Here is a 22707-nt window from a genome sequence, read left to right on the forward strand (position 1 = left end):
TCTCCCTCCCCATGAGAGTGAGGGGAAGAAGGTTATTGTGTCCAAACCCTTTTGGAGCTGGCACTGTGGGAAAACTCAATCTGGGAGTCATTGTACTTGAGGAACTGTAATAAATCCTTGTGGACCCTGCAGATGGGACTTGGATCCTGCCTATATGCACATGGGTTGCTGGGATTGAATCAGCACTTCTGGATACAGGAGCCTCTGCTCTTAAAGTAGTTTGTGTGATGCACCTTAAGCAGCCTCCACGGATCATAATGTGTGACTGGGGGTTCCACCTGAACTCAGAATTATTTGTTCCTGGTGGTAGATTCCAGGCAGTTACATTCCTGGTGGGTCAGGAATATTTAAGGAAACGTCTGTGTGTGTGTCAAGGCACTTAGATGCAGGTTTGCTCAGTGCTATGAAGGTGGAAGGGGGTCAGTGTAACTGGTGCAGAGCAGAGAGCACCTGGGGAAACATTGTGCCTTTAAAGCAGAAAATCTTTGGTATTGGAGTAATGAATCTTGGTTGTAAAAGGGCACCTGGCTTCAGTTCTTCAATGTTTCTGCCAAGCTTGCTGCTGTGGTGTTCAGGGTGTAGAAACATAGAATGGTGAAGGTTGGAAGGGACCTGAAAGATCAACAAGTTCCAACCCCCTGCCATGAGCAGGGGAACCACTAGACCAGGTTGCACAAAACCTCATCCAACCTGGCCTTAAAAACCTCCAGGGATGGGGCATCAACAACCTCCCTGAGCAACTCATCCCAGTTCCTCACCAACCTTAGAGTGAAGAATTTATTCCTCATATCTAACCTGAATCTCCCCTCTCCTAGTTCAAAACCATCACCCCTTGTCCTATCTCTGTCTTCTCTGATGAAAAGCCCCTCCCCAGCTTTCCTGGAGCCCCTTCAGGCACTGGAAGGTGCTCTAAGGTCTCCCTGGAGCCTTCTCTTCTCCATGATACTTATTCAGACATCCTGTGCTGTTGCCCCTGTCCCTCAAATAGGTGCAGCCTTTGTGGTGCAGAGCTGAAACAGGCTGAAGTTCAGGTGGGAACAAACCTTTGGTTTTCTCCTGCTCTTTTTTCCAATACTTCTCTCATAATTCCTATTGAGATTATTGATTGGAAGTAATCGATGTAGAATATTTCCTGTGTGATGTGCTCTGGGTGATCCTGCTCTGTCAGGGCGTTGAACTGGATGATCTTTTGAAGTTCCTTCCAACCCCTAAGATTCTGTGATTCTGTGATATGATTCACAATCCATTAATCCTGATTTATAGCAGAACTCTTCAGCCAGCTTGGGTGCTGGAACATCACCCTTAATTATCTTAACTGAGCCTGACTTGGAATAATGGTTTCCTGCCTTTCCATTTATATACCCTTCTTCCCAAAGTGCTTTGATTCTTTCCTTTTAACTGTTGAGAAACACAGTTGTTCTTTTCTCGCTCTTGACATTGCCTCATCATCTTGCCCTTCTGCCACCTCTCTGAAGAAGTGGAGTTTTTTGGTCTTGCAAGTCAAATTAAGATGAGACTGTTGTTGTTTGCATGGTAGCTGTGGGAGGCCATCTGACAGTGCCAAAGGCAGCCAAGGAGAATTGGATTCATCAGCTCTTGGATTTGTCAGAGCAGAGGCTGGGGAGGGTTCTGCTCCTCTCATCTGGGTAAGAGAGTAAACATTTCATGTGAGTGATTGGCAAGGTTGACTTTTTGCTTTCTGGCTCATTTTCTGAGTGCTGGAGAGGAGAGAGGTTCTCTCACAGTCCTGGGCTCACCTCTGAGTCTTGTCCTGGGGTTTCTGTCTGGGGGGGCCATGAGGATTTGAAGCTGTTGCTGCTTCTGGATTTTAGGTCCCTTCCAAAGCACAGATATGTTTCATTGAATCACATGATGGTTTGGGTTGGAAGGGACCTCAAAGATCATCTGGTTCCAACCCCCCTGCATGGGCAGGGACACCTCCCACCATTCCAGGCTGCTCCAAGTCCCATCCAACCTGCCCTTCAACACTGCCAGGGATGGGGCAGCCACAGCTTCTCTGGGCAACCTGGGCCAGGGTCTCCCCACCCCCACAGAAAAGAATTTCATTCTGATGTCCAGGTTCCAAATAAATTGCTGATAGGGACACAATATTTTCTTGAGTGGGAGTTCCTGCTCTGCAGGAGTAGATGGAAAACACTGAGCAGCTCCTGGGAGGAAGGGAAGCATAATCTCAAGGTTGCTCAGTGCAGGGGGAGGGATTCTCGAGTGTGTAGAATTGGCTTTTGCTAATGTAATTGTGGTGATGTGGCCACTTCAATGTGTCAAGACTCTCAAATTGCATGTTGAATATTTGCATCTATTGAATCATTGCATATTTTGAATATTTGGTTTTCAACTATTTAGTTTTACAGGCTTTTAGCAAGTATCTGAGTAAATTACTTTTGTTTCCCCAACTGAATGTTTTTCCTTTACTTGATGTATCAGTATTGAGAGCAAACACGAAGTCACAATCTTAGGAGGACTCAATGAATTTGTTGTGAAGTTTTATGGACCACAAGGAAGTAAGTATATGACCCAGCCCTTTGTAAAAACAAATGAGTGGCTCATGGTGGGGACCAGGGAATTGACACATTTTTCTGGAGCAGAAAAAAGGAGATGAGCAAATCTAAATGAGGGTGAGAAATCAAAGGGTAGCAGTGTTTGAAGGCTGCTCTCTCAAGGGTGGGGAGAAGTACAATTGTGAGCATGAACACAGATGAACCCCACTTCCCTTGGAGCTGAGCAGAGCTGGATACCACCCTCAGACAACTAAGCCCTCTGCTGTGGCCTCCAGAACTGCTCTTTTTGGTCCTCAGCTGCTCTAGACCTGCCTCATTAGTTTTGCATCAGCCCTCTGAATTTTTGCAAGGTTTGTAATTAAGATGACTTTCCTGGAGACTAGAGCCCAAGTCAGGTCTCCTGTGTGCCCTAATTTAGTAACATCTTTCAAGGTAAGTAGATTGTTCTAAAGTCTCTGCTTTTAATAAGGCTCCTGTGTCTTTGTGCCAAGATCTTCTGCAGTATCAGTTAAAAACAGGTATTTCTTGCCAGGCAGCACAGGAAAAAGGCTTTTACTGTAGGAGGTTTGTTAGGAAATCTTACCCCCTGATGGATCTAAGAATTATTCCAGAGATGTGTTTTGCTTAATGCTGTAGTTCTATTTATTCTCTCCTGAGTTATGAAGTGTCTAACACCTGCATTTCTTTCATTGCAGCACCATATGAAGGTGGAGTTTGGAAAGTTAGAGTCGACCTTCCTGATAAATACCCTTTCAAATCCCCATCTATAGGTAACCAATAATCACTTTCAGTCAAAATGGTTTTACTATTTGTGCAGATGAGATGTTGCTGCTCATGCATTTGTTTCAGGTGAGGTTGCTCAGTGCTGTAGGAAGATCTTTACCTCAAATCTGCAGAATGCTTTTATTGTAGACTTCCAGATATCCAAGCAAAGAGGAAGCTTGGCCTTTTGGCTGAAGGGCTAGGAGTTGGAAATGTGGTTGGGTCACATGTTTTTGTGTTTGATGAGCTCAGTCCCTCTGCTGTGTGCTTTTTTTAAATAATATGTCCACTCGTGGGGAGGGTGCAGGATCCCACAGTGGGTGCTGGAGCCTGTTTATGTAAAGTGACTCATGTAGCATGGAGATCAAAGACCACAGTGCGTGCTCATGGTCTTGGGGTGAACCAAGCCATATTGGGACCTCTTGTCCAGGAGTGGATGGAAGTGGAGGCAGGAGCTGAAATCTCTTGGACTAGATAATACGTATGTGGAAAAACATAAAAACTGGGACCTGTCACTAGAAAAAAATGGAGCTAGCCAGACTGGTTTGGCTTGTTTAACCTTCAATCTAAGGACATGTTCTTTAGAGCTGTATCCATCCTGTCTTTGCCCTTGGGTAACAGTGATCTAACCGATGGCTTCTGGTACCCAACTTCATTCCAGTCACTGAAGTTATCAATAAAATAGCCAATCCTGCTTGAAAAAACTAGAGCAGATGCACAAAGTTCCCACATCTCTATTCTGGCTTATGAAGTAAGTGCTGGTAACTCTGACATGGCAGTTTGTCAGAAGGGTGTGCTTGTGGTTCAAGCCACTTGGAGGACTCTGAAGAACGGAGAAAACAGCCTGAGGAGCAGCGAGGTGGAAATCTGACTGGATGGGTTGGATGAGACATGTCCCTTCCAATATCAACATCCTGATTTGGAGTTGCTAAGTTTTGGCTGCTTTCTAAAAATAGACTCTTAGGCTAAGAGTGCCATCTATTTCAAGTCTCTCTGTCTCTCTGGTTTGAGAAATAATCTGCCTAGTTCCAAAAGTGAACTGTGCCTTTTGGGAAAGAGCGATTCTGTTCCTACGCTGTCTTGTACCTTCCTTTTTTGCCTGTTGAAACCTTAACTGAACCACAGAAATGTGCAGGGAGCTGAGTAACAGTGCAGTAGTGCTGCAGCTATGCAAACCCTTTGCTCCTTCCTCTTGAGTCAGCTCTGAAACTTGCTTTATAAAGCTCTTTAGGTTGGAGACTTGTTTACGAGATGAACTCTGTGTTACTTGGTGCCTGTTGTTTTCCCCTCCCGAGGTTCTTCCAGTGTGTATCAGAAATCAAGGTTGCTGCCTTAAATCAAAACCAAACTTTATAGTAGCCTGGGAAGCCACTACAGTATGTTCTTGTATGTTCCTAGTGGTGTTGATTTAGGCTCAGGTTTGTTGTCTGGAGAGTGGCAGGTTGGACCTTTTGGTGGTTTGGCTTGGAGGCTGCTCAGTGCTGGTTGGGATAGGCAGGGATAAAAGGCAGTCTGGGAGGAGAGTTGGCCCAGCTGCATTTCCAGAGCTGACACCCCAAGGATGGCCCTTCTCCTTGTGACCTTGGGGAGGGTGGGTGTGGAGAGGGGGTTATTTTCTGCTCAAATTGCTTTGTCCCTTCTCCTGTTGCATTTGCTGTCTCCTTCCAGTACAGCAGCTCTGCTGTCAACTTGCTTATATCCGCTGTGTGGCGACTGCCTTATTCTGGACTCACACCTTCCATCCTGCTTCCCTTGCCCTGTGAGTCTCTTGAGTGGCTGAAACCCACTTCTTCCCTGGCTCAGCTCCTCAAAAGGCTGGCTCCTGCTCTAGGGCCTGCCTTGCTGGCTGCCTGTTGGGCGAGGGCTGTTGGAAGTGTAGGTGATCTCCTGGGAGAAGCCGTGAGCAGCTGAGGTTTCAGGTTGAATAAACAATCCATGTTAGACAAGAGCTGGCTTAGCAAAGCAGGGCTCAGCTCGGCTGCTGGGAGGTTAGAGCTGGGGAGTGCTTGGACCCAGAGAAGCTCCCAACCAGCTGCAGGAAGAGGTTTGTTTTTCTTTGTCTGGTTCCCATTTCTGCTGCCCCAGCCCAGCTTATCAGGACAGCCAGGGCTGAGACGTCTCGGTCCCTTCCTCTGGGCCAGTCTGAGCTCTGTTCTCAGAGGCAAACTCGGTGTGTGGTGCCTGTTAGCAGTGGTTTGGGTGTTCCCCATGGCTCCAGAGCAATCCTTCATCCCAGCTGAACCAGAAGCATTCACTAGATCCTGTTCTCTCCCAGTTCTGCCTGTTCCAGTGAGCACAGATGTGCTAACCCAGCCAGCTCCAGCCAGCTGGAGCTCTGGGTAACACAGAGGCAGGAATAAATAGGGAAGAAATTTGCAGTGGCACTTTTTGATCTGTAAAGAGGTGGAAGTGAAGGATTTCAGAGATGTTGGAGCCCATAAATGGACAGAAGGGTCACCTTGAGCATGCATGTAGCTTGTTTGCAGCCTTTCAGTTCTCAGCACCATGTAGCTCCCATTGCAGTGATGACATGCAGAGTTCAAATCATCTGTGGAAGTTACTGCCTTGTATCAAGTATAGAATCCAGCAGTTTCTCTTCCTTTAATAAATTACACTTTTATGCTGAAGCTGAAAGCAAAAGTGCTGTCCTTGCAGCTTTCCTTGTTCCTCTAGTACTGTAGGCTAAAATTTTCTTTCCAACTTAAAAAGTCTTAATGCAGCCCTGAACAAGACATGGGCTTTTTGGAGCAAATAACATGATGGCTTGAAGCGTGTCCACGCATCCTAGAAAGCTGCTTCTGAAAAATGACTGCTAATAGTTGCTTTCTAATCTGTTCCAATTGCTTTTATCCCAGCATGGCTCTGAGTACAAGGTACACAAAAACTTGGTGTTCTCTTCTGAAGTGTGACTGACAAAACCTGAGTAGTAAAGGCTTGTAGAAGAGGGTTTTGGAGTTGTCATCTGGAAAGGTGGGGACCTTAGGGTGAAGGCTTAGGGGTACCTTATCACCATGTTCCAGTACTTAAAGGGTGGCTGCCAAGAAGATGGAGACTCCCTATTGACAAGGAGTCATGTGGAAAAGACAAGGGGTGATGGGCACAAGTTGCTCCTGGGGAGATTCCAATTGGACACAAGAGGGAAATGTTTCCCCATGAGGACAGTCCAGCATTGGAACAGCCTCCCAAGGGAAGTGATGGATTCCCCCACATGGGACAGTTTGAAGTCTCAGCTGGACAGGGTGCTGAGCCACCTCCTATCAACTAGAGTAGTACCTAGAGGTTGGACCAGATGATCCTTGAAGTCCCTTCCAACCTGGCATTCTAGAATTCCAGCAGTACAGGGAGGAGATACATCAGCAAAATGTGCTTTGGGGCCAGGAAAAAGAGCAGCTGTTGCCAAATGTGAGGACCAAGGTGGACGAGGAAGGATCCATTTGGTCTCTGGCCATGTCTGTTAAACCAATTCCCTGGTCACAGCTTGATTCTTAAACCTAAAATGAGTGCTGGGCCTCTTTGCCTTTGAGGGTCTCTGGCAGAAGCCTTCACTTGATGTGGTCGCTCTTCTCTTGCCAAATTGTTGCTCCCTTGTCCCATCCACAGCTGCCTCCTCAAATATGTGTGGCATTTATTTCCTGCCCTTCTCAAGTTAGTAATTATTGTAGTCTAGTGAGTGATGCCACCCCAGGGACAGTGCTCTCCTGATGATGCACGTAATGCCTCTGCTTAAAGACCTAAAGCATCCTGGGGTGGTTTTCCTGCTGAAAAGAGCAGTTCCTGGGAGAACTTCTGGCATTTCATCATGTCCTGCAGTATATAAATACCTTTCTGGTATTTCTGGCATGGCCTGCTCTTTGTTTTGCTCGTGGTCAGACAGGTCCTGTGTTGGTGCAGGATGAGCAAGAGCTAAAAACTGTACAATAAAAATGCAAATGCTCATCCGAGAAGAGCACGACTCCAAACAGAGCCAGATGTAGGGCAGTCGTGTTGGCTCTGGGCTCCCACTGAGGTGAACTAACTTCACTTGTGATCATTAAATATCCAGATCTTCAGGGTTGAAACAAACTTCCCGAACTCCAGCAGTTGGTCAGAATAAAAGCAACTCCTGAAAACCCCCCAGTTGCTTTCTGAAGCCAGTGAGTGTTGCTGCTTTTAATGCTTTTTGTCAATTAATGTAAACACCCCAGCGTGCTCAGGAGGACCCAGAGCACTCCCCTGCTAGATGTTTGGTTCCAGTTTTGCTTTCTCCCAGACAATATGTTTGGAGCTGTTTACGATTTCAGTAACCCTGCTTGGCACTGCTTTGCTGCTTTTCCCTTCCCTCTGGGATTTTATATCTTCAGGGGAACTTTCTGCCTAGTTTGTTCCTGCTTTTTTCAAAGGGGAGTTGTGAAGTACTTCAAGTACTGTTTTGAGCTCCCGAGTCACGAGAACACTTTGTGTGGATGTTGTATGTTTTTAATCAGGCCGTATGCCTGCCAAGAGCTGGAGATTAACTCTCTTTGATGCCATAAACAGGGGAGGAAGCTCAGAGTGTGAATGTCCTGCCCTGCTCAGATGAGAGGAGCAGTTGAAACGTGTGAACCTGGGAGCACCGTTGCATTTATTTTATTACCTAAATCCACAGCAATATTAGGCCAGCACTGAAGTCACTCTGTTTTCTTAGTAATCAAGTGTCACAGCCACAAAGTTTGCCTACAATATGCTCACAGCCTCAATTGCTCAAATAACTCCTGTATATTAATACACAGCTCTTGTTTTCCTTCCATCTCTGGCCCAGTTATCTGCAGACACCTTGCATTTATATTTCACCTTTCTCCTAAGTGTTTTGCAAAACAAAACACCTGGTATGTACACAAAACATACAGAAATGTCTGTGTATCTACACTGAGGCACAGTGGCAGCCAGTACAGGAATGAAGCAGCATGTTTAGCCCCAGCCAGGGTTTGGAGAGATCTCTCCTGCCCTGTGCTTAACTTTTTTCCTTTGGACTGCTGTTGCTATTTTTACTTGCAGCTCCTCTCTGGGTTCCCTTACGTTTCACTCCTTAGAATTTCATGAGTCACTTATCGCCCGTGACCGCTCAGATCTTGCTCTTCCCTCCGTGTGTTGATCCTTCTCCTGACTTGTAAGAGCTCTGGAAATGCTTGTTCTTTCAAATACTCTTGGTTTTGTCCAAGGGGGAAAGAGGAGACGCCCAAAGGTAACTGGCATCCCTGGCTCGTCTCGGGTCTGACGCACACCCGTGTGCCCTCCAGATTCCCGGCTCCTGTCGGAGAAGGGGAACAGGCTGACAAAATGGGGGAGGTGTTTTCAGCCTGGCTTGGCACAGATTCACTGCCTTCAGTGCCAGTCTCTGAAGCCTGGTGGGCATCAGGGGATGGTGCACCTAAGCAATGAGATGAACTGATCCTTGGCAATTGTTCTGTGCTAGTTTTGGGCCACTCTTACCACACTGGTCATGTGGATTCTGCTTTTCCACTTCCAAGAAGGACCACTCAGCAATTCACACTGAGCAGGAGGTCCAGGGTTTATAGCTCTGCCACTGTTTTCCATCAGCTCCTGCCATATTTTTGTCCTCATCTCCCCCTTGTGAAGCTGCAGCACGATTATTTGTGGCATTGTTTTGGAAAGCCACTAGAACTTGAGGATGGTAATACAAACTGTTCCACTTCTGCTGGTAGCAGGCTGATGTTCCACAGCACCTCCTGCCACGACTGGGCAGTGAATGCTTCTGTGGTGAGGCACAAATCCATATATATTTATTTATATTTGACTCAGTTGTCAGAGCTCTGAATGGGTTTCTAACCTCCAAATTTCATGAAAAAGAAACCTTTTCCTTTCCCAAGGAGAGCTTACTGACCTGAGAGCACTGGCTAAGCTGTGCACCTCTGAGGTGGGCAGATCCCTTCAAATGGGGAACTGGCACATGCTAAACCAGTTGTCCCAGTCTGCAGAGGGGAATAGGTGCTAAATTGGGCATGGGGGCAGAGTTCTTGCTCTTGTGCCCTGCCCCCCCCCCCCCCCCCCCCCCGTCTCCTGCCATAGTTTTTCAACCTGTGCTGTGTGGTGGGCTTGTGATCACTTACAGAAGAAGGTGGTCCTTGAAATGAGTGCAGTCTGGGTTTGAACATAAAAAAAATACAAATAAATGCATGTTTCCTTGCAGGCTTTGGGGTATTTGGGGAGGATGAAGTAATAAACATTGTGTTTAGACAGATTTTATCTGGCTGTTTGGCAACACTGTGTGAGCACTTGGGAGATCTTTTTCCATTAGGTGGGTTGTCCAGTGTTTAAAAAAAGCAGAGGAAGAACACCACTCTTGACTTCTCTGTGCTGTACAGGAACTCTTGGGTGTCCTGGTCTCTGAGTTCTACCCCAGCCTTGGGTGCTCACCCAAGCTGTGCTGGTTTGGCGTGGTATTTAAAACTCTGCATCCTGCTTCGAGGGAGGGATGGGACCACCTTCCCACCTCACCAGCCAGGCAGTCTGGACAATTTCCTGACTTAATCTCTAATTAAAAAGAAAACTTGGAGGTTTGTCAGCCTTGCTGCACTGAGAAGTCAGGTGTGGTTCCACACCCTGGTCCTGTTGGCTGTTTGTTTGGCACCGTGGTGGTGGTACACGGATAGGAATCTGCTGTCACAGTTGTTCAAGTAGAGGAGTGTCCAGCTGGCCTTATTTTGTGAGCAAAGAGAGTGGGCAAGCAGTAGCATGTTTGGGATAGGGAAGTGGATATAAACCAGCTCTGCTCTGGCACATTCCCCAGTGCTGGTGGGAAGTCCTCTGGAAGTTCTCCCTGGTGTGGTGGGGCTGTGCAGCTGCCTCCCTGCTGAGCAAGAAGAGGCAAAGCCAGGAGGCTAGGTTTGCTGGCACGCTGCTTGTCCTCCTTCCCAGGTGCTTCCACAGGGTTAGCAGCTCCAGCATCTCTTTGCAGGAAGGAAAAAAAAGTCTCTTTTGGAAGGTTCTCACCCAACCTGCCAGCAGGGCTGGCTGTACTTTGAGCTCAGATAAGCAAGGGGCCACCTTCTGAAGCACCACGTGTTGGATTGCAGCTGGTTCCTGACTTGGAGGAGAACCAAGGAGTGCAGAAGGTTTGCTGCTGCTGCAGGATAGCACTGTGCAGCTGGAGCTTTGGAGAGAGCAAGGATGCAGCTCTTTATTTCCAGCCCAGGTTTCTCATCCCTCTTGTTATCCCTTGGAGAAGAGGAGGCTTTGGGGAGACCTTAGAGCACCTTCCAGTGTCTGAAGGGGCTCCAGGAAAGCTGGGGAGGGACTTTGGACAAGGTTTTGTAGTGAGAGGACAAGGAGGGATGGATTGAAACTGGAAGAGGGGAGATTCAGGTGAGACATGAGGGAGAAATTCTGGGCTGTGAGGGTGGGGAGACCCTGGAACATGTTGCCCAGAGAAGCTGTGGCTGCCCCATCCCTGGCAGTGTTGAAGGGCAGGTTGGATGGGGCTTGGAGCAGCCTGGAATGGTGGGAGGTGTCCCTGCCCATGCAGGGGGTTGGAACTGGATGATCTCTAAGGTCCCTTCAAACCCAAAAAACCATTCTATCATTCTATGGGGGCTGTACCAGGGTACGAGACCCTTTCTAAACACAGTCCAGCCTGTAGGTGAAGGGATAGGGGAGCAAACAATGTGGAACAACCTCTTGCAGGAGCTTTCTGCCTAATGGCTCCACAGGATTAGAGGTGCTGTGGGAGTCCTTTGTGTTCCTCAAGTCATCCAGGTATTTGGCCTTTTGGAGGAGAGCTTGTTGGCAGAGCAGCTCATGACAGGACACTGGTTAAGATGGTGTGTCCTTCAGCATGGAGCTGTTCAAGAGAGATGTTGACATCAACGTAAGTCAGAAATTCCTCCCTGATGATCCACTGTGGTTTTGTTCTCCTGGAGAGTGTGTTCAGCTGTTGTCCAGCCATGACGTGTGATCCTCTGGGTGACCCATTTTGACCCACCTGTGAGTCAGTGCCCTGGATGCTCAGCCCCATCCACAGTTGATGTGGAGCAGCACCACGAGAGAACTTCATTTCATGCTGGAATACACCCAACTACTGGAGCTTTATCTATGTCCCTGTGTTTGCAGCACCAGGGAAGACTGAGAGCCTTTCAGTTAGCTGATTTTTAATTTAAAAACGTGTTTCTCTTCAAAGATCTTTGTCAACCCAAGGAGTGATTACTCCAGGGCAACTGCTGCAGTACCAGTGGTTTTGAAGGTCAGCATCTGCATATTGGTCTTGGTGTCTTCCAGTATCAGAACAGATGTGTCCCTTTCTGTTGTGTAGCTCCTTGGTTGATGTGGAAATTTTTCCTGTTGTCACCCAAAGCTTTTTTGTCTATACAGGTTTTATACAGTTCTGCTTTACCTTCAGTCCTGGAGCTTAGTGCCTCTGTGAGGAAAGGGTGGACTGCAGCTGCTCTGCTGCTCAGGTTCCTCCTAAGCATTGGCTTTTCCAGAGTTCAATGTGAATATTCTTTTTAAAGTGTTAATTGAAGCAGTCACAGCCAGTCCAGGACACAGAATCACAGCTGCTCACCCTGTGATTTTGGCTTCATGCTCCAGGCCATGGTGAGAACCCAAAATCAAAAGCCTGTCCCTTGGTGCACTCTTCATGGAGCACTCAGCTGGAATTCAGCATGGGATGTTAAGCAGTCTGCTCTATTCAAGACCATGGCAATAAACCTGGCCCAGTGTTTATGCTGGGCTGAGAGATTTTTTTTTTTTACTCCCAGATTCCTCTTTCATTTGGAATTTCATTTTTACATGGATGTTTACACTTGCTTTGTCTTTTGTATTTGTAAAAATAAATACAGAGCAAGTCAGTGTTTTTGGAGCAATGTTAGTGCTTTATCACTGCAGGTGACTTTACATTTCACATAGGGGAGGAGATAACAGTTTGAGCTATTTCTGGGTTGAGGAAGAGAAAAACAGGGCTGCTCTTGGCCTGGGCAGTTTGTATCTGTAGGAGAACAAGAGTGGGGAGACCTTGAAGAGTTGCAAGAAGATGTAGCAACAACCTAGGAAGTGAGGAGTGTGGGGAGAGGATGTTTGTGTCCTTTCTTGAAGAACAACTGTTTCATTTGCCAAGTTTGAGGCCGAGGACAGTAGGAAAGAAGGGATTGTTCCTGGCCTGGGTGAAGGCAAAAGTGTCAGAGAAGAATTAAAAATCTCCAGCACAGGAGCTGCTGGAACAGGCAACCTAATCTCATCTCCCTGCATACTGAGTACAGCTTAAATGCTGAACTATGTGAAGGAAGAGGTGACCAAAATCTCACAGGTGGGTTTGCAGCTCAACCTGCTCCAACCAGCTGCAGGTGGCTGTGATAGAATCACAGAATGGTGAAGGTTGGAAGGGGCCTTAAAGATCATCAGGTTCCAGCCTCCCAGCTGGGACACCTCCTACTAGAACAGGCTGCACAAGCCCCATCCAACCTGCCCTTCAACACTGCCAGGGATGGGGCAGCCACAGCTTCTCTGGCCAACCTGGGCCAGGGTCTCCCCACCCTCACAGCCCAGAATTTCTCCCTCACATCTCAGCTCCCTCTGCCAGCTGGAAACCCTTCCCCTTCATCCCATCCCTCCCTGCCCTTGTCCTAAGCCCCTCCCCAGCTTTCCTGGAGCCCCTTCAGGCACTGGAAGCTGCTCTAAGGTCTCCCTGGAGCCTTCTCTTCTCCAGGCTGAACACCCCAACTCTCCCAGCCTGGCTCCAGAGCAGAGCTGCTCCAGCCTTCCCATCATCTCCGTGGCACTTCTCTGGACCCTCTCCAACAGCTCCACGTCTCTCCTGTACTGAGAGCTCCAGACCTGGACACAGTACTCCAGGTAGAAGGTTCTAGAAGATAGGTGAGATGGTCAGAACACCAGAGTGAGAGAAGGCAGAGGGATGGCTGCGTCTGGCTGGGCTGAGTAGAGCCCGGCTGTCTCCCAGATACCGGAACAAAGAGTGTTCAATTCAGCAAGTCTGCACATAACCATCCTATTTGTGTTACCTGGTGTCTTCCCCCTTCCTCTCTTCTCTTCTGCTTTACCAGAAAATTAACTTCCTTTTCCCCCACCAAGGAGAGGGACAGGCCTTAGGATCAGGATCAGTGCTCACTGGAGCTCTCCAGCACCCGCATAATGGATCTGTGACCTGATTTAAACTCCCGAGAGCTGCCATAATGTAAATATTTGATGGAACTACAGCTTCCCTTTTGAAGTCTGGTTCAGTTCTTGCAGCTAACTGATGGCAAGGTGTTCCTGAAAGACACTTGTTAGTGTGGAGCTGTTTATGCAGATCTCAGATTTCAGAGATTGTTCTGGCTTCGGGCAGCGCTTCAGCCTCGCGTCGTGTTTATGCAAAATCCGAGTGGTACAAGTAAACATGAAATTATATTTGTGTCATAATACATGGAAAGAAAGGGAGTTAAATCCGTATGTCAGCTCTTATGCCAGATGGGAAGCATGCTGTCACTCAGATTGTCATCACTCCGGGTTTGGGCAGAGCTGGTACATCAGCAGGGCTGCAGTGTCTCTCGCCTGGAGCGGCTGGATCCAGGTGGTGAAGGTAGGGACCTTTCTGAGCAACAAGCAGTGACTGCTCTGAAGAGGAAACTTCTGGTGGTTTTAGTGCTGGAAGGAGCTTTTGGGATGGATCGAGTCAATATCCCAGACCTAAATTTCTTACCTATTTTCATAAACCTGGGCCTGTGCCAGGTGAAATAGTTGCTGAAGTCGTTTTTTGCTTAGTGCAGAAAGGTCTCACGTGGGCAGTGCTTGCAGGGCTTTCCAGGCTGTGGGATGATGCTGCAATAGGGGAGAGAAGGTTTGATTGTAATTCTGGAAATAGAAAACCAAATAATCAGTGTTGGGATGTGGAAGCAGCTTAACCTGGTACAGGAGCAAGGATTGCACAGCCTGTCTGGGCAGAGCCCGGGCAATCCAGCCGAGCCAGCAGAATTATGGAGGATACTTGATCCATTTGGCAGTGGAGGAACTGGGAAATCCAGGTTTCTATCCCAGCTCTGTGTCCAGGCTTCACTGGGGTTGTTGCCCACACCTGGGTATTTGGGTTCCTCCTGTTGGAAGGGATGGGTTTGGAGGCGCTGTTCTGCATCCACTCGCAGCCATCTTCTGAAACACTTTTGGGGTGGGTGTGCTTTACTTCTGCACGGGCTGTGGTGCCAAGTGTGGTGTGTTACAATTCCTTTCATCTCTTTGTTTTGTAAACTCTTGTCTGTGGGGGAAGAGGGGGGTGTTTTGGAGGTGCCATCTGTCTTGAACTCAAGGTTAAAGTTGGCAGCTGGAGGTCATAGCTCACGTCCAGCTGCTGCTCTCAGATGCAGTCTTTAAAGTGGGAGGCATCTTCTACTATGATGTTTTTAAGTCTTGAAACCAGAGGATTTATTTAAAAAAAAACAAAACCAACAACAAACAATTTAATTTGCATGCTGGAAAGAAAAGAAGGAAGCCATTATCAAATCTAGGAGTCTGAAATGAGGATAAACCCACGATGAGCTGCTTGTTCCAGGCCTTGCATCTGAGCTGTTGTCTTTTCTAGGAGACCAGAGGGACCAAGTGAGGGAATTAATTGCTGTATTGGTGCAAAACTTGAAGTTGCTGGCTCTTTGAATGGTTACCCGGTGGAGACTGATTTTGCAACTTCAAGTTCATAGGAAAATCTTTGTCAGGAGACATTACAAACATTTAATCTTTGGGCAAATGCTGAGCTGAAGTTTTGTGTTGAGTGTTTGTTCAGAAGATCCTTTGCAGCTTTTAAAAAATGCTTCATCAGATGTGGGGGCTTGGTTGTGCTGATGAGCAGTTCTTTTCAAGATAATACTGAACCACAAAAGCTTTGTGGTGTGGTTGTTGCACTGTAAGCAAGAGGGGTTTGCTGAATTTTGAGGGAATGGACAAGGACCCAAGGGTCAGCAGGTTGCCTGACTGTTTTAAAGGTATATATAGCTAAGGCTGGGTTTTCTTTGAAATTAGTCAGATGAGTCCTTGTTCAGTAAATTCCAGATTTCTCTTATTAAAAAAAATGTAAAGTATCTGTGGTTGTTTTCTGCTATTTACCAGTGTCTCTCTTTGCAGGATTCATGAATAAAATTTTCCATCCCAACATTGACGAAGCGTAAGTAAATCCCTAGTGTGGGGGTTTTTTTCCTAAGGAGTTTGCCTAATTGTACCTGTATTTTGGCTCTGCAATCATGTGTTGAGGAGTTGAGTAATGTGTTCATCAATCAAAGAGTCCAGAGTGGAGGATTTGATAGAAGTAGATGTTGTCTCAAGTGACCTTTCAGGAGTGGGTCAGGCAAGATTAGACCTGCATGCTGCAGACTCTCTTGCAGATGTGGTCTTTGGAGAATCATGGAGTCATTTTGGTTGGAAAAGACCTTCAAGATCATCCAGTCCAACCATTAACCCAGCCCTGCCAAGGCCACCACTGACCCACGTCCCTCAACACCACATCTAAATAGCTTTGAAACCCTTCCAGGGATGCGGACTCCACCCTTGCCCTGGGCAGCCTGGGCCAGGGCCTGACAACCCTTTTGGTGAAGAAATTTTTCCTAATACCCAATCTAAAACTCCCCTGGGACAATTTCTATTACAACATACTTCTTTTACAGAAAATTCAAGGTGGCCAGTCCCCCTCCTCATTGACACTGTCATGCTGGCTTTCTAGAAACAAAGAACTGCCTCAGCTAAGCCAGAGCTCCCTCATGAGCTGGAGTTAACTCTGTACTAAAATTCTTCAAAACATAAGATGTTTTGCCACTTTCATTTTTCACTTAAGGTTGGGAAGGGGAGCAACCTGTGCCAATGTGTCCAGCAGAGCCCCACGTGGACCAACTCATTCAGTAATGGCCCCAATTTACTTTCTTTTGTGCAGAGTAATGAGATTCATGTCATTAAAGGCTGCTCAAGAGAGGGGTAAATCACCATGTACCTGCAGCAGTGGGGCAGGGGAAGGGAGGGGGTAGATTACATTAAATCCCCACAGTATTCTGGAGTGTGACAGTTTTTAATTCCATCCTTTCCATATGTTTCAGGTCAGGAACTGTATGTCTAGATGTAATCAATCAGACTTGGACAGCTCTCTACGGTGAGTTTGGTGTTTCACTGAAACCTGGCTGCATGAACATCCGTGTTTGCTGGAGACAGATGCTCTCAGGACAACTTTTGGGTTGTTTTTGGTTTTTTACTACAGTTTTTGACCCCTCACTGAGCCAAGGCCACTTGAAAAAAATAAGTATTTCTTGTGAAAATGCTTTTGTAACTTGTTTTTGTGCCAGAGAGGTGAAAATGTTCCATAAGCCTCACAAAGGATCACTTAATCCATTGCTTTGGTATCATCTGGCAGCTGCAAATCAGCACCCTGCAAGGGAGAAGTATCCGGAGTGAAACCTGGTTCCAGCCATCCCATCCACATTCCACACATGGATTTGAGCTGGTTTGCTTTTTGCACAACAAGGCTGTGATCCCACTTCTACAGAAGGTGGCATCAGAAATGGTTTCTCTTTGTCAGGACAGCATCATTTCACTGCAAGCCAGGAGGTGGTGGAGCAGCTGCTGCCTGCACTGCTTGCTGCTCAGTGCCTTGGCTTTCCCAGGAGGTTGTTTCTGGTTATAATTCTCCTTTTTAGTTACATCAAGAGATCAGCTGGTTGCTGAAGACCTGTTAAAATGGCATTTAGGGAAAGCTGAAGTTGGTAGAAGAAATATAGATGAGTGTCTAGTCTAGTCTGGCTGCTAATGTTAACTTCTTCAGATGTTCCAGTCATGTTTTGTGGAAGAGCATCCAGGGGAACATGTGCATCAGATCCTTCCCCTGCCATAAAAACCTGATTTTACCTGTTTAAGTTGAAGCTTTGAAGCAGTTGCTAGAGACACCAGCTCCTTTGCCTTCCTCACAAGCACAATTTGTAAGGAAATACCAGACTTGGTGAATCCAGGGTGGGAAATCACTATAGCAACTTGTTGAACTTCACTCCTCATCCAAATACCTGAAGTCCTTGTGTATTAGTTGCTTGGCATCCACTTCACATGGTCTTGTTGTGAGAGATCAGCTTGACTGTGACCCAAGTGGAGCTGCTAATGGAGGAAGAGGATGTTCTTGAGTTCCTGGGAGGATCAGCTGTTGAGGTGGAGGAATTAAAGGGGTGTTGGCAAACCAAGCCTTCTGCTGGGGATGATCCAGCAGTATGTCCCAACCCTTCAGTGCCACCTGCAGATCCTGGGGATGGCTGGACAGCTGGAAAATCGCTCCAGTTTAATTTTTGTGCTCCAGCAGTCTGGGTTCTGCTTTGAAAGCTGTGCATGGACAGCCTAACCCTGTTCTGCAGCACAGCCAGAGTGGGGTTTCTGCACTGTTTTCAAAGAACTTCAGAAGACTTTCTCTGAGAGAAAGTCTCCTGGTGAGTCCTGCTGTACTTTTGTCATTGTTATTTCTGGTAAGGGTAGAAAAAACAACTTCAGTATTTACTGTACTCGGGATGTATTAATATCAGCAAGCATTCAGAAATCTGCCTTTTTCCTTGTGGTGTCCATGGTAGGTGTGAGGTAACTTGAAGGTCTCAGGGATGTCTTCTGTACAGAGCAGCTTCCACAGTGACTGGTGAAACTGGAAAGTGCATCGTTTGACAGTGGCTCCTTTCTGAACATGCTATGAGAAGGGGAAATAACATTCCCCAGTGGTTTTTGGAGTGTCACCCCTTTAAAGCAGAGCACTCCTGTGCTGGCAGAGGAAATGGGTCAGATAATTCCAGAAGCAACTAAGGTGGAAGAGACCCAGAATAGCTACCAATAAATTCCTGAGAACCATGTGGTTAAATTCCCTAGTGAAGTATCAAGTCCTTAGTGCTCTGGTTGGGCTTCCCACACATGTTCAACTAGTTAAAACCAATGCAGCTTTTGGGGAATTGTAAGAAGGGGGAAATGACTGGGGTCTCCTAAAGCAACAGAGAATCCTTGCAGTGTCCTGTGAGCCTTGGTGGCTGTGGAGTTTAGTTGTTCAACAGCCAAAAAGAAATACTTGATGTAAGGCTGCTCCGTGCAGAGACTTGACCCAACTTCTTGCTGATAGTGTCTGAAACCAGTCCCTGGGAGGAGAATTAATTAGTTTACCAAGGAGAAGCCATTACCATGGCAAGAAGTATTCTTCCAAAGCATCCTCCCTGGGTTTTGTGATCCCTTCTTGGGTTAGGATCCATCTTCCAGTTGCAGATCATGGGAGGATCTGGTGGCACGTGGCTGCTCAGCATGCCAGCCATGGCAAGCTTGGTCAAGGTGCCACAGTAGAAAGAGATTTCTGTAGTAGAAACAGATTTTTATAGTAGATTTAAGAGATGTAAATCCCTTTTAATAGAGACTTCAAGGTAAAACCACCTGATTTCTTAGTGGTGTCCCTGCTCAGCACAGACCAGCCACTCACCCTCTGTACCGATCCATGTCGTGACTTTTTGCAATTGAGTGATGCAATATCTTGTTTTCCATGTGATCTTGGCTCAGTGAGGAGTCTGTAAGGAACCCTGTGTTCCTGGGTGTGTAAAACCATGGCCTGTCCTCCTGCCCAGCAGGGCTTGTGCTGAGCAGGTGCCTGAAGCACTCACAGCAGGGTCTGTCCATCGGGGCTGTGTTGATGCGGGAGGAAAGAACTGACAACCTCAGGTCTCCTTTGATCCTCCTGAGCAAGATCTGAAAGCATATTATGAAAGCACACCTGTTGGTAGGTCTGCAGAGGTGCTACCATGGGGCAGAAGGGATGACCTGCTGCTCTTCTGAAGCTGGATGTTTGCTGGCCCTGGAGTTAGAGCTGGTTTTCTGTGGCTGCAGGCCAGAGCAACCATTTGCACCTGGAGGTCTCTCCCCCTTCCTGCCCACCCATTTTGATGAATCTTTTAGAAAATTAAGGGCTCTGAGGTCCCTGCCCTCTGTCAGATCTAGTTGAATTTAGCCTGTGAGGCTCAGTGGTGGCTGAGCTCACCCAGCCTTGTTCCTGTAGGAGGCAGGTTTAGGTGGTTCACTGCTTACGTGGTGGGTCCTTGGGAGTGTTGGGCTTCCCTCCTGACAGCTCCAGTTGGATCCATGCTGAAGGGGACTGGTGATGCTTATCCACAGGCAGGATTTCTCTGCCTTTTAGTTGGGAAGGAAAGGGGAATCCTGATGAAGGATGTGTTCAATATTCACCAACAAAACCCAACAGCAAACCCCGGGTTACAAATGCTGGTCTGCCTGTACCAGCAGCTCTCTCTAAAGCAAAACCTGGCCCACAGCCCTGCTCTGGGGGGTTCATCTCTGCTCCCTGTGGGTGTACATGGTCCTTCCAAACCCCTGTGGAGAAATGGTGACACAGGGCTGGTTTCTGAACACCCCCACCCCTGGAGTGTGGGACTTGCTTTAGGGATGTGGGAAGAGGGTTTCGTGTATCCACAATTACTCATCAGCACCAGGAGCATGTTTCCTGTTGTGGATTATTTGGTGACAGATGCCAACTGGCACCAAGGTGTTAATGTGAGCTCTTCACATTCTGTAAATTGTTTTGAGTTGGAGGAGGAACTTGTTGGTTGTTCTTTCTATTAACACAGTCATCTCAAGTGCTCTGGAAGATGCTTTGTGCTTCACAATTTAGTCATGGAGCACAAGGCATTTAAAGGTGGTAATAAAAGGAGGCAAAAGTAGAAGGATTTTGTGAGGGGTGAAGCACAGTGCTATATTTTTTTCTTATTTTCTTTTTTTTTTTTTTAGGCCAGGGCTGAGCCTCAATGGGAACCAAGACAATTAGTTCCTTTATTTTAACTTCTGCTCAGGTTTTCAGCGCCCTTGAAGCTTGGTGCTGCTGTTACAGTGCTGGTGCTTTCAGGGTGATTAATCTGACTGAGTCTGGGTCTGTGGACATGAGCAACTGTGTCTTTTCACTTGCAGATCTCACCAATATATTTGAATCGTTCCTGCCCCAGCTGCTGGCCTATCCTAACCCCATAGATCCTCTAAATGGCGACGCTGCAGCCATGTACCTGCACCGACCAGAGGAGTACAAACAGAAAATTAAAGGTAAGAGAGTAGAGAACATAGAATCACAGAAGGGTTTGGGTTGGAAGGGACCTGACCATCTGGTTCCAACCCCCCTGCATGGGCAGGGACACCTCCCACCATTCCAGGCTGCTCCAAGCCCCATCCAACCTGCCCTTCAACACTGCCAGGGATGGGGCAGCCACAGCTTCTCTGGGCAACCTGGGCCAGGCTCTCCCCACCCTCACAGCCCAGAATTTCTCCCTCACATCTCAGCTCCAGCTCCCTCTTCCAGCTGGAAACCCTTCCCCCTGCTCCCATCCCTCCCTGCCCTTGTCCCAAGCCCCTCCCCAGCTTTCCTGGAGCCCCTTCAGGCACTGGAAGCTGCTCTAAGGTCTCCCTGGAGCCTTCTCTTCTCCAGGCTCAACACCCCAACTCTCCCAGCCTGTCTCCAGAGCAGAGCTGCTCCAGCCCTCCCAGCATCTCTGAGGCCTCCTCTGGACTCTCTCCAACAGCTGCATTGTGTCCTTCTGGTGTTGGGGACCCCAGAGGTGGCCCCAGCCCTGCAGGGGGGTCTCAGCAGAGCAGAGGGGACAATCCCCTCCCTGGCCCGGCTGGTCCTGCTGCTGGTGACAGCCCAGGACACGGGTGGTTTCTGGGCTCCAGTGCAACATGTCTGCTCCTGTTGAGCTTCTCAGCAGCCCCAAGTCCTTCTCCTCAGGGCTGTTCTCAATCTCCTCTCTGCCCAGCCTGGGTTTGTGCTTTGGATTGCCCCATCCTGCAGAGCAGGTGGTGTTGCTGTGCTTCCACCCTGGGGGAACGGGGACTGTCTTTGCTGCACAGTTGTGTGTTGGTCCCCATCCCTTCCCCATCCATTTCAAATGAGGACAGCCTGAAGTTAGGGGTGGGTGAGCTGCTGCTCTGGTCTGTGCAGGGTATGGGCCAGGGGTTTTAGATCCATCAGCAGCCCCCTAAGAGGGAAGGCTGTGATCAACCTCCGTTAGGATTCAACACCATCTCAAGAGGCTGGAGAAACGATTCGGAATAAAAGGTGTGTGACCAAAGAAGGGACCAGGAAAAGGGCTAAACTGAAGCAGCAGTTGCAAAATTACTGAATAGAAAGTGGCTTGTTAGCAGTTCTGTGGAAAGTCATCCGAGGGCAGCCATCAAGGAATCAGTGCAGCTGCTGCAGGAAGCACTTCTGCCCTGTGACAGAGCAGGAATCTTCAGGAAATGCCAAGTAAATCGTTCCTCGCTACTTCCAAGTTAAGTTGAGGCTTCCTGATGCTGTGCCCAGTTCAAGGACTGGTCTTCAAGGAAGCTGCAGACCAGCTAGTGACATCTCAAAGGGTGTAACATCTTGAAGGTGTGTCTGAAGAGAGATGGAAGGGATTGGAGGGGTTTAGTCTAGAGGACAGGAGTTATCCTGTGGTGGGTGTGAGCAGGATGTCGATCACAGGTCTGTGACCTGGTTGGGGGAGCCCAGGTTAAACATTAACAGTGGCTGGGGAAGGGTAGGTGAATGCTGGCTCAGCTGGTGAGGGTGCTGGTGTGTCTGTTCTTGGAAAGGATGGAAAGCTATGGGACCAGGGAAGGCTCCCAGTAAGGACTCTCAACTCCTTTGGGTCAGAAAGGACCAGCAAGCTGAGAACAGAGACACAAACTGAATTCGTTTTGCGTGTGAAACGTAAGAAAGAAGATAGAAAATAAGAACTCTGCTTCAGATTTGCTCTCTGCCTTCCCTAGAATCAGCTGCTTGCAGGCAGGGGCAGGGCACCATTTCCTGATGGGACAGGCCTGGGGCAAAGCCATGGACTTTATTTCTCCCCTGCTCCAGTGAATGCAACCAGCACTTAATCCAGTGGTGGGAAATTTACAGCCTTTGTCCCAGATTTGGTCTTCAGCTAAGTTTTTAGGAGCCCATGACCTCCTGATTTTTATTTTTTTTTCCTATTTTTTTGGTTACTGAATAACCATGAAACTTGTTTGTCCCTGGGAGCCCTGCCAGAAAGGTTTGCAGGGCCTGTTCAGCAAGGAGAGCCTCTGGGAGCGGCACCATCTGATCATCTTCCTCCCGCTGTGAGGTGGGGCAGGAGCTTTTCTGAGAGGGTCATTGTGGAAGTTCCCTGGTGTTTGGGGAGTGCAGGGATCCCAGAAGGACGTGGGGTTTGGTGGTGGAGCCTTTCCATCAGCTCTACCACCTCACTCCAGAGCATTTAAACTTCAAGTCACTTCGTTCCGACAAAAAATGGCTCTTCAAGCAGCTGCAGTTTGTGTTTGAGGGTGGAACCACAAATGAGGCCAAGCAAGGCTGTGATTTAAATCCTGAGTTATTCAGCCCACTTTGATTCCTCTGACAGCTACATGACAAGAAGAACCATCCTGCAAATCTGGCCTGCTCAGAATCCTGAAGTCCGTTGCTTTTTTTTTTTTT

General features: G+C 47.8%; 1 protein-coding gene across 1 annotated transcript in view; it reads left to right on the top strand.

Annotated features, from left to right (window-relative positions):
• The window catches only part of UBE2H (ubiquitin-conjugating enzyme E2H), a 31103-nt gene that overhangs the window by 2814 nt on the left and 5582 nt on the right, over positions 1 to 22707 (top strand). Inside the window, exons 2-6 of the mRNA XM_010007665.1 lie at positions 2446 to 2522; positions 3215 to 3289; positions 15357 to 15396; positions 16316 to 16368; positions 20187 to 20315. Coding sequence (XP_010005967.1) covers positions 2446 to 2522; positions 3215 to 3289; positions 15357 to 15396; positions 16316 to 16368; positions 20187 to 20315 — 374 coding nt within the window. The remainder of the gene's footprint in view (positions 1 to 2445; positions 2523 to 3214; positions 3290 to 15356; positions 15397 to 16315; positions 16369 to 20186; positions 20316 to 22707) is intronic.

This window comes from Chaetura pelagica, unplaced genomic scaffold (genome assembly GCF_000747805.2).
Source record: "Chaetura pelagica isolate M959 unplaced genomic scaffold, ChaPel_1.0 scaffold402, whole genome shotgun sequence".
NCBI classification, from domain to species: Eukaryota; Metazoa; Chordata; class Aves; order Apodiformes; family Apodidae; genus Chaetura; species Chaetura pelagica.